This window comes from Quercus robur, chromosome 1 (genome assembly GCF_932294415.1).
Source record: "Quercus robur chromosome 1, dhQueRobu3.1, whole genome shotgun sequence".
Taxonomy (NCBI): domain Eukaryota; kingdom Viridiplantae; phylum Streptophyta; class Magnoliopsida; order Fagales; family Fagaceae; genus Quercus; species Quercus robur.
The window spans coordinates 21,534,980-21,550,214 of record NC_065534.1 but is presented as its reverse complement, the minus strand read 5'-3'; the positions used below and the strand labels follow the sequence as shown (position 1 = coordinate 21,550,214).

The 15,235-nt window shown below is 32.0% G+C and overlaps 1 protein-coding gene across 1 annotated transcript; it reads right to left on the bottom strand.

Annotated features, from left to right (window-relative positions):
- Positions 1–1,414: 1,414 nt before the first annotated feature.
- LOC126732443 (uncharacterized) lies at positions 1,415–2,305 on the bottom strand. Its single transcript, XM_050435327.1, has one exon. The coding sequence runs from the start codon at positions 2,303–2,305 to the stop codon at positions 1,415–1,417; it is 891 nt and encodes a 296-aa protein (XP_050291284.1).
- Positions 2,306–15,235: the final 12,930 nt, after the last annotated feature.

Here is a 15,235-nt window from a genome sequence, read left to right as displayed (position 1 = left end):
TTTATCAAGCCCAAAGCTCTAGATTGACTAAAGGAGTCCTTTTTTTTTTCTTTTTTTGGGAGAAGAAGGCTGAAAATCCCGAGTCCCATATTTTCGTTATGGGGTCTACTTTCTTTCAAAACATAATCCCAAACTATGAAGCACAGGTGCATTTCAAGACTCGGGTGCAGGTGCGGGTGCGGGACTCTGCAATTTTTGAAAAAGGTGGGTGCAAGTGCGATGAGACTCGACAATTAAAAAATTATTAAAAATATTTTTATTTATATTTTTAATATATTGCTAAGCATACTTTTACACATTATATAAACATATGCCAAATTTAAAGAGCAATAGTAGATAACAACTAAAACATGATGTTCATAAATTAAATACAACTCACAAAATTGAAACTAAAACATTTCATGATGTTTGGAAATTAGAATACAACTCACAAATTTGAAACTAAAACAAAATAAAAGATAATCAACAAGACAATCAAACACAAACATTATCATCATCAAGATCAATAGCTTCACTTCGAATTTCACTTTCACTAGTAGTAACACTAGTGCTAACATTCCTAATAACCATGGCCTCCAACTTTGGCTCATCGAGTGTAAGGGCTGCATTCTCAAGAATTCCAACTCCTCCATGTATGTCGCTCTCATTCCAAGAGTCTCTTGCAATATCCCACATTTTTGTTGCTGTATTTACGTACTCCTCATTGCACCTTGACAAAAGTCGAAAATTAGAATGCACATATACCAAATCCTCAGCGTGTGTAGGAGCCATTTTATTTCTTTTAAAGGAATGAATGAATTTGTATGTGCTCCAATTCCTCTCAGCGCATGAGAATGAACAAGGTTATCCAATAAGGGCAAGGGTTTGAAGAGTCAGAAATGCAGAGCCATGGTATTGCCACCAAACCAAAGGTTGTAAGGCCCACCTATCTGTCAAGGCATTTGGTGAAGGAAACATCCCTCCTGAAAATGCAGCAAACTCAAACTTCACAACCTTTAATTCATTCTCATCTTCAAAGTATCGATCCAAACACTTGCTCCTTTCCTTAGAAATTTCATGATCTCGATGTGAAGAGATGCGTTTTGGATTCTCCGAAAGCCATTCAATGGAGTAATACCTAGTTAAAGATTAAAAAACAAATATAGATGAAACGTGTGTTTTACTAGAAGGGTGAACTAAGGAAAATAGAAAATAAATGTACTTACTTAAGATTTAAGGAATGAACCAAGCAATGTAGTGGTGTACAATTTTTAGTCCATCGATCAATGAGTATATCATACACTACACTCCAAAATGAGCTATACTGATCATCTTCCAAACCTTCGTGCCGATATATTGCTGCCTTCACCTTCTCTATCATTGAATCCCACATCTCATACACAAGATAAAAACAAGGCTTATCTGTGTCGGCTACTCATAGCATATCGTAAATAGGTGCTGTGAATTTAAGGATATAATCAATTTTATCCCACCAAAGATCACTTAGAATCATATCTTTCACCTTTTGAGCTTTTCCAACATCATCCTCCCTATAAGAAGCCCATTGGTCACTAATAGCCATGGCTTGAAGGCATATTTTTATCAACTTCAACCTTTTTAGCATTACAACAACCAAAGCAAATCTAGTATCAGCAACTTGGAGAAGTTTTAATGGAAAAAATTCATTAAACATTGCCAACCTCATTGAATGGTTCATGATAAAAACACGTATGAAGGATGCATCATCAGCAATACATGTAATCCAACTACATTCCTCATATGTAACTTCATTCTTTTCAGTGTTTTTTACTGCACAAATATTCTTCAAAACTAGATTGAGAGTATGGACAACACAGGGTATCCAAAATATTTTAGGATACTCACCTTCAATAAGAGCTCCAGCAGACTTCATCACACTAGCATTATCAGTGATGACTTGGACAACTTTTTCATGTCCAATCTCTTTTATAGCATCCTTCAACACCCCATCAATATAATGTTTGTCTTTGAACTCACCTGACCCATCAATTGCCTTTATAAGCACTAGACCCCCATCTGATACAATCATAATATTAATAAGAGGCCTTATTTGTGGATCTGACCATCCATCAAAAATTATACTTACACCATTTTCAAGCCAAAAGTCCTTAATTAGTTTCAAAAGTCTTTCAACATAAGCTCTTTCTTTTTGCAAAAATGTTGTTCTCAAGGCATTGTATCCAGGAGGAACATAACCCTGAATGCTATTTGCAGCAGCATATGCGTAGGAATTACGATAATATGGATTCCTTGCAAAGTTAAACGGAAGTCCACCGGTATAAAACATCCTAGCAATTCTGCTATCCAATTCATGTCTAGCATTATTCTGGAATACTTTCTCCAAAGTAGAATTCACAATCACTTCCTCCTCTTACCATCAACTGGATTTGTACTATCACTCCCTTCATGTCTTCGAAATGGGGAAATAGGTATAGGCCCACGGCCTGGGGGAGGTGGGAGTAAGGGAATTTGACTTCTCCGTTCTCTCTCTAATTTATCATTCTCAACTTGATCACCTTAGGGCATGGTTTAATACTTTTATTAGGAATTTTTAATAAATGAGCCTTAACCCTATAATAGGATCCCATATAAACTACACCACAATAGTTGCACTTAAAGTATGTGTTTCCCTCTGATTTAACAGATGCACCAGGTGGTTTTTCTACTTTAGTCACATACTGCCAAAGAGGAGATTCATCATTTGGCACTTCTTGATTAGATGAAGGTGAAGTTTCTGTGCTAGTAACTTCATCCATTGCAAATTCAATAGATTCAATTTAACCTACAAATAATAACTATTAACTAAATAAATTAATAATAAATCAAACCCAAGTTCACAAATTCACAAATCACAATGAGTAATAACTATTAACTAAATAAAACTAAGATTCACAAATCACAGATTCACAAATTCACAAATCACAAATCACAAATCACAAAGAGGCAGAGATAGAGAATGCATGAGTTGAGAATGCTTTATATCAATACCTGAGTTGAGAATGCGTGAGAAAGAGTGTCTCACAGGGGAGACGAAGAGCAGAGACAGAGAGGCAGAGAGTGAAGGCAAAGCGAGCACACTGCAGAGAGCACAAAGAGACGAGTGACGGAGTGAGAGAGAGCTTAAAGTTTGGTGTTTGGATGAAGTGAGAATGCATGAGAGAGTTTTAGGGTTTGTTATTAAGTTCAAACGGTGTGTTTTGCACCCTTTTTTTTTTTTTTTGAATTTCAGCCTGAATCAGCCGTTTTGGCTTGAATCTGCCATTTCAGCGATTTCACCCAATACGATCAATATGGCCCGGGTCGGCGTGAATCAGGCCGAGTCTTAGCCGCGTCAGCGCAAGTCATGAAAAAAAAATGTGGTAGGATGCAGCACCAACGTGCAAGTAGCGGCGTCCCTCGCGCGTCGCCGCGTCGGATGTGGGTGCGGCTCCTCTGGTGCCGCGTCCGTGCATCCCAGATCCCAATCCGAATCTATATATATATATATATATATATATAACTGAAGCCTCTATTAGCTCCACAATTTTCCACATCACCTCAGGGGGGTTTAGTGGAATTTACCCTAGATATTAAAAATTTGAGGCAAAGATTCAGAGAGAGGTTTGAGAGAGACTTAACAAATAGCAAGCTTTAATGAATACCTCTATCATTATGCAAAATCAAAAGGTACATTACAGATTTTTAATCTTTTGACTTCATAACCAAACTTGCCTATTTATGTGGTATCATATTACCTTTTAATTTGGAGTATGTATATGAAATCTTTTAACTTCATAACCAAACTTGTCTGTTTATGTGGTATCAAAAATACATAGGTACCTACAAAAACCTCATTTATGTTTTCAATTTTTAGACACAAAGGAGCTTGCATAGGCCTTGAGAGAGAAAAAACAACCCTTGGTTATATTGATGTTGGTGTTGCTGCAACAAGGTACTCTCTTTTCTTTTTAAAATTCTCTCTTTTCATTAAGTGTTGTTTTTCTTACACGTACACAAGCCATTTGATAAAATTTGTAAGTGATTTTTTGTTGTTGTTCTAGAAGTCATAATACATGGAGAATGGTAAGGAGGAAGATAAGTAAGGAATGTGATGCTGTGTTGTTGATTTAATCAGGGTGAGATGTATTTGTTGGCCTTATTTTCTCAATATCATTTTTTGTGCGATGTAAAAACATGATTTTCATTTTTTTTTATACATTTTCAATTGAACTAGAATGGATTTTTTTTCTCCAGCTTAAATGAATGACTGGCTTTTATGTACTGCACCTATTCTTTGAACTTGCTTTCAAGTTTCATATGATTATATTCTTTAAGAAAACATGTACATATTCCAAATTAAAAGGTAGTCTCTAACTATTTGTATTAAAAATTTGTTATTTTTTACCTCTTGGAATACGCTTTTACATCCTTTATGAGATTTTGTGTTACCAAGATTTGCTATAGCTTAGTTTGTTGTATTGTTTATAGTGGTCGAACTACTGTGTGTATTTTGGTTTCTACAATGAAAATGGTTCGTTTGGCATCTCTAGAGGTGACAAGAATTATTTGTGAAGTTGTGAAGTTTTGTTTAATGGTGGGAAGCAGAATTTTTTGTTGGGCAGGAAGCATAGACAACCACAAAATTTCAGAGGGTGGTTAGAGATGATCACCTGCAGGATGGTATGGATGATATAATATATTAAGTAAATATTTTGAGTTGTTGTGAGAGTGAATATTATTTTTTTCACTTTAACATTAGAGAAATTGTTGCATCAATAATAAAATTTATATATTATTTTTTATTAATATATTTCATTCTATTTTTCTCCTCAAAATTTTGATAGAGATGGTAGTAGCTTCAAAGCATACACAAGTAATTTATTCATATTTTTTTTCCTATAAAGTTTTATTCTCTCATTGTCACCATTATCTACTCATCAATATATTTTCTTTCCTCAAAGTCATAATACAAGTAGTGTTAATTCTTTGATTTTTCTTGGGTTGTCCTACCAATTGATTGATTTGAGTTGAATCTTCGAATTGAATAGTGGGAGCTATCCTCAATTTATAAGCTTATTATTGTACATTATATTTGTATTTTAGATTGAGCCAATCATTTGAGAAGTACATTGAAAATGGATTTTTTTTTTTTTTTTGCTAAAAAAATAGAGCCTAAATTTTTGGGAGGTGATGCTTGCTTTTGACAAGAGTTTGAATTTTTTTGCAGGACCTTATTTTTTCTGCACTTAAACTGGCCTTCCTCCCTCTAATTTTTATTTAGCCAAAATATCAAGAGGACAACCCATATTCTCATCTACTCTTTAGACTCCTTTACTCAGTGTTTGGTTGCCAAGAAAACCAAAAGGAACATCTTCATCTCTTTCACAAAGAAACCCATGAAAACCCAAATGACCTTAACCCAATCACACCGGCCAAGGTCCAAAATTCCATCACAATATTGCTATTAAACCCAAATCTAGTTTCTCTCCAAAAAAAAAAAAAAAAAAAAAAAAACCCAAGTCCAGACTATCTAGTTATCCCATCGAAAATGGCTGACCCACCAGCCACCATCGAAGGATTTCCATCAACAAAATAGAGACATGAGAGAAGAAGAGACGGGAGAAAGAAGAGGGTAAGATTTTGGCCTGGCAAAGGAAAAGAAAATAGAAAGAGTGAGAGAATCAAGTGAGAAATAGAGGAAAAAGAAAAGAAACAAGAGATAGAGAGAAGACCAAGTGTGTGGAGGTGAGGTGTTGACTGTGACTCTATGAGGATAAGAAGAAAGAACGGAGAAAAGATTAAAAAAAAAAAAAAAAAAAAACCTTTGGGTTTGAAACAAACAACATTACAGGTCGTTTGTCTTCAAGGATCAAATTGGCTATTTTTAAGAAACTTTGGATGTGTTTGACATTATCCTAAACCTCAGGGTAGATAAGTGTAATTTATCCAAAAATTAATTACATTTCTAATTGAGAGCAGTTTTTTTTTTTTTTTTTTTTCTCATAAAAAGTATAGACTTATTAAAGGTTTTTTTTAAAAAAGTGAAATATTTTTTGAAAATGTGGGTTTAGGTAGTTGGAGCATTTCAAATATCCTGAATAGAGAGTGTTCCTATTTTGTAGGTAATATTTTAGTGCAAGTTATACATGTAAAAATGTATTTTTACCTAACTATCCTTTAGTTTTGTCTCTATTTAAACTTAGGAGTGTTGGGGATATTTTGGAACAAAAAAATTCAGTCCAAACAGGGCAAGCCCCTTAAATAGTAGTATAGATAAATATATAAGCAGAGACCTCATGTTAAAGAGTATAAGGTTGTGTCATGTGACGCATTCCTTGAAGTTCTCTTTATTTAGGGTTCTAAATCAACAAAGTTTGCATTTATATCAAAGTAGTTCATTAAATTAGCCAATAGAGTAAATGCTTATATTAATTATCTATAGTTGTGCATTAATTATTTATATCAAATGAATTTATATGATTATTTTTATAAACCCTATATAAGAAATAATTTTTAGTTGGAATAATAATAATAATAAATTTAGAATTTGACATTCTTACTCATGTTTAGTTACTTTGACAACAATTGACACAAAAGCCATAAAAATTAAATATTTGTGAACTTACTAAAATAAATCTTAGTACTTTAAATTTCTTAACTCCTTTCAGTCACATGTAATGTGTGTGTGTGTGTGTGTGTGTGTGTGTATGTGTGTGTAATAGAATAAGTACATTTATTTTGTTATAGCATAATGAAATTTTAATATAATTTTTCTACGATTTATATGAGAAATAATAATTTAAAGATATATGCATTTTTTTAACAGGCATGAAACATGCTTATCTATATTAACCACTATATCATGCAATTTTCAATTTGTGAACACATATATATAGTGTGATTTCTATTTTATCTATAAAATAAATAAAGATGACAATTTTTTAGAAGGAAATTTATTCTAAATATTTTTTATACATCGATAGTTGGGAGATATGAATCATGAATGTCTCTATTGGAAATTAAGGTGTCAACTAATTAAGTTATAAGAATCTTTGTAAACTTATTGAAATATTAGAGAAAACTAATAATAAGTTGCATCATCACACATCATGCGGGAATTTAGCTAGTTTTCTTTTAATTAGTATTGTTTTTGTTGCTACAAGTGGGCAAGTAAAACAAGTTCCATCTATGATACAGTATTGATCATTTAATTCATGATGAATGTTAAGTACAAAACCTCAACTGCGGGTGCACATATGTCAGGCTTGATTGAAAACATAGTGAAAAATTATTTTCATTTTAAAAAGGAAAATGTACTATAAATTAATAAGAATCTCTTTAAATTAAATTATCTTAAAAATATTTTGGCATTTGGACTAGGCCCCCTACCCTAAAAAATGAACAACTTTATTAGGGTCAAGGATTGTTTTTCCACTATCACAATTTTCATTGTAAAAACAAAATAAAATAAAGTTAAGCTCAATTTTTCTTGTAGTATGATCAATTTTTAATTTAAAGATTAGCATACTTTAAGTAATCACCAATATCTTTGGCTACTTTATGAGTGAGATAAACTGATGGCACTTCATAAGGAGGTTCGGCAAATGGTGGATGGTCCTCGTATCAATATAATATACATGCTACACCTTTAATTTCTACCAAATCTTTCTCTTCTGGATTATCACATAACACAATTTTTCCTTTCAATTGTTCTTCCAATTGTTCTGTAGAGCTACACAAATAATTTAGTCATCAGTTATAGTTTATTACTTTATATGTGATTATAATGAATTCAAAATTTTGAATTATAAGTACCTTTCATTGTGGAGAAAAACCGCTAAAGGAAGATCTTTAATCTCCTTTGAGATGATGAAAGTGAATGATAAAGTAAGAATATTGGGGGAAAATCAATAAAAGAAACAAAGAAAGAATAAGTATGGTTTCACTCAAGTGGAAAGCATAAATCATATAAGTGGACACAATTTAACAATCAAATCATGGACCTACTATTAATATTTTGAGTTTATGTATATTATTGAAGATAAAATTATTGGATTAATTAGGATGAATTTTAACTTTTAATCTTAAGCATATAAAGCAAAAGGAAACAAATATGTTTTACATACAAATCAAATTATTTGAGATATTCATGTTGTTATGCACCTAAATAAAGTAAGAAAACTTACAATTACCTCACATTGTAAATCATCTATTGACAAAGTAGTTATAAAATGTCTCTTTGATAAAGAGCCACCAACTATCAATATCTATGATGCAGTATTTTTTTACTATTGCCTCACTACAAAAAACGTGGGTTATAACCATGTTTACAAAAAAAAAAAAAAAAAAAAAGTGGCTATAGCTAACCCATAGTCGCGTTTTTAAGAAACACGCGGCTTAAACTACAGACCTATCCACGTTTTCAAAACGCGGCTATAGGGTAAGTCTATAGCCGCATTTCTAAGTGTTTAGAAGCGCAGCTATAGGTTCATCTAGAATTTTTTTTTTTTTAAAATAGACTACCTATAGCCACGCTTTTGAAACGCGACTATAGGTCCATCACGAAATTCATGATGCTCCTTATATATTGGAGAGTTTAATTGAAAATTGGGATGAAGAACATTTAGTTGAGGTAATTAAACTGCTTAATCTACATAGTGTTCTTGTGATGCCTTGGCTATGAGCATCTCGTCTTTCATGTACACTTCTTTGTGGTTTTTGTGTGATTCTGTGTTTTTTTTGGCTGATCATGAATGAATATTGTAGATAGGAATATTGCTATGTTAATTTGAATGTATATATATAAATAGGATGAATATTGTAGACAGGAATATTGTAGACAAGTTGATATGTTAACAAGATGAATATTGTAGACAAGAATTTGTGATTACCCCCCCCCCCCCCTCCCAAAAAAAAAAAAAGGTTATAGCCGCATTTCTTAAACGTGGCTATAGCTTAAGGGCCTATAGCCACAGTTATTAAACACGGCTATTCTATGACCTATAGCCGCATTTTAAAAATGCGGCAAAAATAACTCCTATAGCCGCATTTACCAAGAGTGGCTAAAATTAAAATGCGGCAAAAATAACTCCTATAGCCGCATTTACCAAGAGTGGCTAAAATAAGATCTATAGCCGCATTTGAAAAAATGTAGCTATAGACTTGTCGATTTATTGTCACAGTTTTTAGACTACGCTTTAATACGTGGCTATAGAAAATGCAGCTATAGATGAAATGGACCTATAGCCACGTTTTTAGTAGTGCCTTCGAAGGATCAAAATTCTAGCAGTAGCTACAATTAGTATATTAGACTTCATAGCCAAAAATGATCCAACCACAATATCATTGAAATTATTATATGATTTTGTAAAATTAAATGCAATTGATATAGAAATCACGTCAACTTTTTGCTCAATTGCCACAATAAAACCCTTAAAAATATCATGGTTTCTCTCATCTCTATAGCTTTTGTATGGATAGATTCTTGCTAATGGAGCTAAACCTACAACGGTTTCAAGAAAAGTGTTGAACAAAATTGTTTCACTTTTGGTCCCCGCTGCCACTGGGGCACACCCAATACCATGGCCATTTACGTTGTTGAATGAATACTCGTCACGATAAATGTCAGTTTTTTGAATTTTGCTACAATAATAGTAGATAAAACTAACATTAAAAAAAAAAAAAAAAAAAAAAAAATCTTCAACATAAAAAATCTATTAATACTAGAATATTAGTCTTACGTGTCTTTTAGCCTTATATCATCCTAATAAATCCCTTCTTTAATCTCGCCTTCCTTGAGTAGAAACAGAAAATCGATACTTAAGTCCAGTATTAATTATTGCGATTTTGATTTCCTTTTCCTAGACAAGTCAAAATATGAACCAAGTTAAGTTTCTTAAAATAAAAAAAAATAAAAAAATAAAAACAAAAAAAAAAACTAATTAACTAGTAAGTTTTAGCATTAGACATTTCGGTTATTGACATGATTGGCATTGATACCAACTAGAACTAATACAAGGATCACAAGCTCTCTCAAGTTGCAATAGAAAAAAATTTCAATAACGGTGGTGAAAGTGGATGTAGTGATACCAGTTGCAATAACATATAATTTTGGAGGTGGAATAGAGGTTTAATACCTTACTGTATTAGGGAAAATTGTTGCAATAATTTAAAATAAATAAATTGTTGCAATAACTTGATACCAATTATTTTTGCAATCTATTACAACAAAATTTTTGAATTGATAGCTTATTGCAACAAAGTTATCATTGCAATAAATTGATATCAATTATTTTACAATCTATTACAATAACAAAAAAGAAATTATTATTTATGAAAACGAAGATATAGTTGCAATAATTTTATATGATGAGATTACATCTAATTTGAATTTTCAGATTACATTAGACTACATGATTGTGCTAATCTTCATGAGGTAAAGATTATCTTGACTGGTGTTTATCTTCTGATGGGGTTTGAACTCCTTTTGTGTGATCTTGTTCTGTTAAGGATAAGTTTGTTTCAAATAATTATAAGATATTCGAAGTAGTCAATTTTTTTGTTGCAATAGTGTGTATATATATATATATATATAATTGCATCAAAGTTGTTATTAAAATATTTGGAGTTTATTGCAACATAATTTTTTATTGCTATAACTTGCATCAACAATTGCAATAACGTAAATGTTATTGCAATGATTTTTTTTTTTATTATTATTATTTTTTTTTTTTTGCATTAGGTGAAAATGGAAGCAATACCCATGTAATTACAATATACATATGCCTTAATAACATAATTCATATGTTACAGTTAGGAGCAAAAGCTGTGTTTTAAAAATGTAACCATAGCTCGCGTTTTTAGTAGTGCCTCCAAAGGACCAAAATTCTCAACAATAGCTACGGTTAGTATATTAGACTTCATAACCAAAAATGATCCAACCACAACATCATTGAATTGCAATTAATATAGAAATCACGTCAACTCTTTGCTCAATTGCAGCAATAAAACCCTTAAAAATATCATGGTTTCTCTCATCTCTATAGCTTTTATATGGATAGATTCTTGTTGACGGAGCTGAACCTACAATGATTTTAGGAAAAGTGTTGAACAAAATTGTTTCACTTTTGGTCCCAGCTGCCACTGAGGCACACCCAGTACCATGGCCATTTACATCGTTGAATGAATACTCGTCACGATAAATGTCAGGTTTTTGAATTTTGCTACAATAATAGTAGATACCATTAACATAAAATATATATATATATATATATATAGCATAAAAAATCAATTAATACTATAATATAATTCTTTCGTGTCTTTTAGCCTTATATCATTCCAATAAATCCCTTCTTTAATCTCGCTTTCCTTGAGTAGAAAAACAGAAAATCAATACTTAAGTATGGTATCAATTATTGAGATTTTGATTTCCTTTTCCTAGACATGTCAAAATATGAATAAAGTTAAGCTTCTTAAAAAATAAAAACAAAAACTAACTAATTAACTAGTATGTTTTCGCATTAGACATTTTGGTTGTTGACATGATTGGCATTGATACCAGCTAGAACTAATACAAGGATCACAAGCTCTCTCAAGTTGCAATAGAAAAAATTTCAATAACTTATAATTGGTGGTGGAAGTGGATGTAATGATACTAGTTGCAATAACATGTAATTTTGGAGGTGGAATAGAGTTTTAATACCTTACTATATTGGGGAAAATTGTTGCAATAATTTAAAATAAATAAATTGTTGCAACAACTTGATACCAATTATTTTTGCAATTTATTACAACGAAATTTTTGAATTGATAGTTTATTGCAATGAAGTTATCATTGCAATGACAAAAATGAAATAATTATCTATGAAAACGAAGATATAGTTGCAATAATTTGATATGAATTTTTTATGTCAATTATTTCAATCTATTACAATAACATGTTTGGAGTTTATTACAACATAATTTTTTGTTGCAAAAACCTATTACCTTAGATTTTATTGTTATAACTTGCATCAATAATTGCAATAACTCTAATGTTATTGCAAATTATTATTATTATTTTTTTTTTTTGCATTAGGTGAAAATGAAAGCAATACCCATGTAATTACAATTTACAATATACAAATGCCTTAATAACATAATTCATATGTTGTCTCACTTAATTCTTTAAAAAAAAAATACGCCTTTCACTTATAAGAAAAGCTTGGGACCAAATCCCACAATTCCAACAATCGCATCAAATATAATCTTGATATGCTCTTGTTGGATATTCCCAACAATGGAAAGTTAGGAAGGTGATGGAGGAAAAGCAAAACAAGCTATTCCCAATTGGTTTACAAAAACTAAAGAGTTTCCTGGTGGAATTTCCAAGATTGTATTACCCCAAAAATAGAAAGACACTATTGAAAGTAAACTATTTCAAACCATGTTGATTATAGCATGTCTCAAAGATTAACACTTAGGTGCTCGAGGGATGATAGTTTGCACAATAAAAGCATCACGGAATGCCTCATAAGCTAATTTTGGCAAACTAGTCAGGGTGTCCCTGAGTCCATGATCACTCTTCCATCACCCAATTCTGTTAATTGAAAAACATCTTTAGAAATAGATACCTGAATGCCTCCAACTCCAAGACTCATCAACCAAACATAATAAAAACTTAGGTTCTTTATACTGCTAAGCATGAGAACCTATACAGTACCCCCTGAGATAGCTTCACATCCAAGTACGAGTGATCTAGATAACTCGTTGTAGCTGCTCGGCAAACAATTACTAAATGTCCCCCCAACAAGAAGCTCGTACACAAAGGATTAGGGTCCACCTCCCAAACCTATGATCCTAGCCTTTCTACTAAATGTGACCATATTCATATGTTCACACCCTATAGCCATGTTTAGAATTAGTTTACACTATTGCAATGACAATTATGAAGTTGCAACAAAGATATTATTGCAATAACCTGTTATCAATAATTTTACAATTAATTGTAATGACAAACATGAAATAATAATCTATTGCAACGAAGATATCATTGCAATAATTTGACCTGAATTATTTTTGTTAAGTATTTTCAATCTATTGCACTAATATTCATGACATATAGTATTTTTGAATTAAATTTGTGACATCAACAAATAAACCACATATAGACACTATTAAAATTGGCCTAACCATAGGTGGGTTAAATTTGATTTCTCCTATATTTTCATATCGATGAAATTTAAAATTTTATTCTTGGACAATGATAACTATTCATTATCACTTTTTAATTGTCTAGTCTTAGTATATTTATATAACCTACCAAGTATTGAGAAAAAAAGAAGAAGGAAGAAATTAAATAGATATTTGGAAGAAATTGAACATCTCAAAAGATAATATACCATTTTTTTTTTTTTTTGGTGCTAAAAATAGACAATATACCCTTTGTTACGAGAAAGTATATCATTTTTCAGGAATACCAACTTAGCACTTAGTTGAGTAGAAGGTCTCTCTGTTGCTAAGAAAGTGAGCTTCCTCTCTTCTCTTAGGCAGTAGAAGTGTTCTGTCCCTTCCAACGAAGGAGAGTTTGTATCTCTAAGGTAACAAGTTTACCTTTAGAGCTAGTGGGGTTTGTTTTTCTTTGGGGTTTTAAGGAAACATGGTCAGTATTCGTATTATCCAACACGGGCATGGAGGATTTGGCTAACAAATGGAGTCATTTCTCTCTATTGGAGAGCGAGAACACAGGCTTTATACTTCAATGGGACCAACAAATGGGAGAGTTTATTCTCGCAGCACAATTTCTGACACCATGCTTCCTTAACATGGAAGCCATGGCAAGAACTTTCAAACAATTATGGAGGTCCACAAATGGATTTAAGAGACGAAATCAAAAAGAGCATCGAGTGCTATTTGTTTTTGACAATCTAGGAGATGTGGATAAGATACTGAAGAATCAGCCCTGGAGTTTTGACAAACACTTAGTAATGCTGCAAAGATACAATTCTTTTATGCATCCAAACTCAAACCCTAGCTAGAGAGAGGGATTTTTGAACTAAACCCTTCCAAAACTCTTTTCTAACTTTGATTTTTCTACACACACAGTAGCTAGCACGCTTTTGGTTCTTCAAAAAACCTCTCATTAGTGGTCTTTGGGCAAAAACTATCTATCTCATTCTAAGAAACATTTTTCAAAGATTCTTTCAAAAGCTTTTCAAGAACATCTTTTTATTTTTAAGTTGTGGTTATTGATGGACTATTGATATATTTGATTCCCTTGATTATCATTAGATCTTGTTGTGTAGGCACTAAGAGGCCGGTTAAATATCAACCAAGTTGTGTTCCATAAGCAAGGTGAGTCTCTCTCCATGACTCTTCCTTAATTTAGGATTTTATAACTTGTGTTTTTTTTTTTCTTAATTTGATTTATATGTTATGAATGCTTGGAAACATGATTTGATTTATTTGGTTTTGCTGTGCTATGTCTCACCATGTGTTGAATGAAGAATTGGATTAATTTATTAGAAGTATGCCAGGTTTTGTTTAATTATTGTTTTGTTGTTGCTTTAAAACTGTGCTTCTGGGTGTGTATGCGTGTGCATGCTTCAAACATTCCTACGCATACTTGAGGCATGCGTATGCATACTTCATATATGCGTACATATACTCGAGGCATGCATACGCATATTTCATGTATGCGCGCACACATGCTTGTGCCCAGAAACCCAGATATAGGATTTTTGTTATTTTGTTTGTTTTGATTTGTTTTAATCATATGATTAGGCATTGTTAAGTCTAGTTTTCACATGTTTAGGTCTAGGGTCTGTAGAATAATATGTTTCACATGTTTTAATTGTTGATTAATAATTAGAGTTTATATCTTGGTTGAATCACATAAGCATGCATATGAATATGAACATGCATTGATGTGTAGGTGTTGTGGTGCTATGAGGTAAGTGAGGTAAGTCATGCATAATTACATGAACATGCATTTGATTTGGTTGATGAACATGATGAGATTTCTTGATTGATGAACATGATGAATATAATTGATGATTAATGCCTTGTTTATGTTTCCGTTTTGTGATGTGCTTGCTGCCCTTGGATATATATTGCGAAATGATTAGTAGGGTTTTATGCTATGGATAAGTGTGGGACATATCCATGTTTGGATGTTAAATGCATATTAGTGTGTGTGTTAGTTTAGAATAACATATTAGAGGACTCTTTGATGGGATTAGGATTTGGAATACAATGAGTA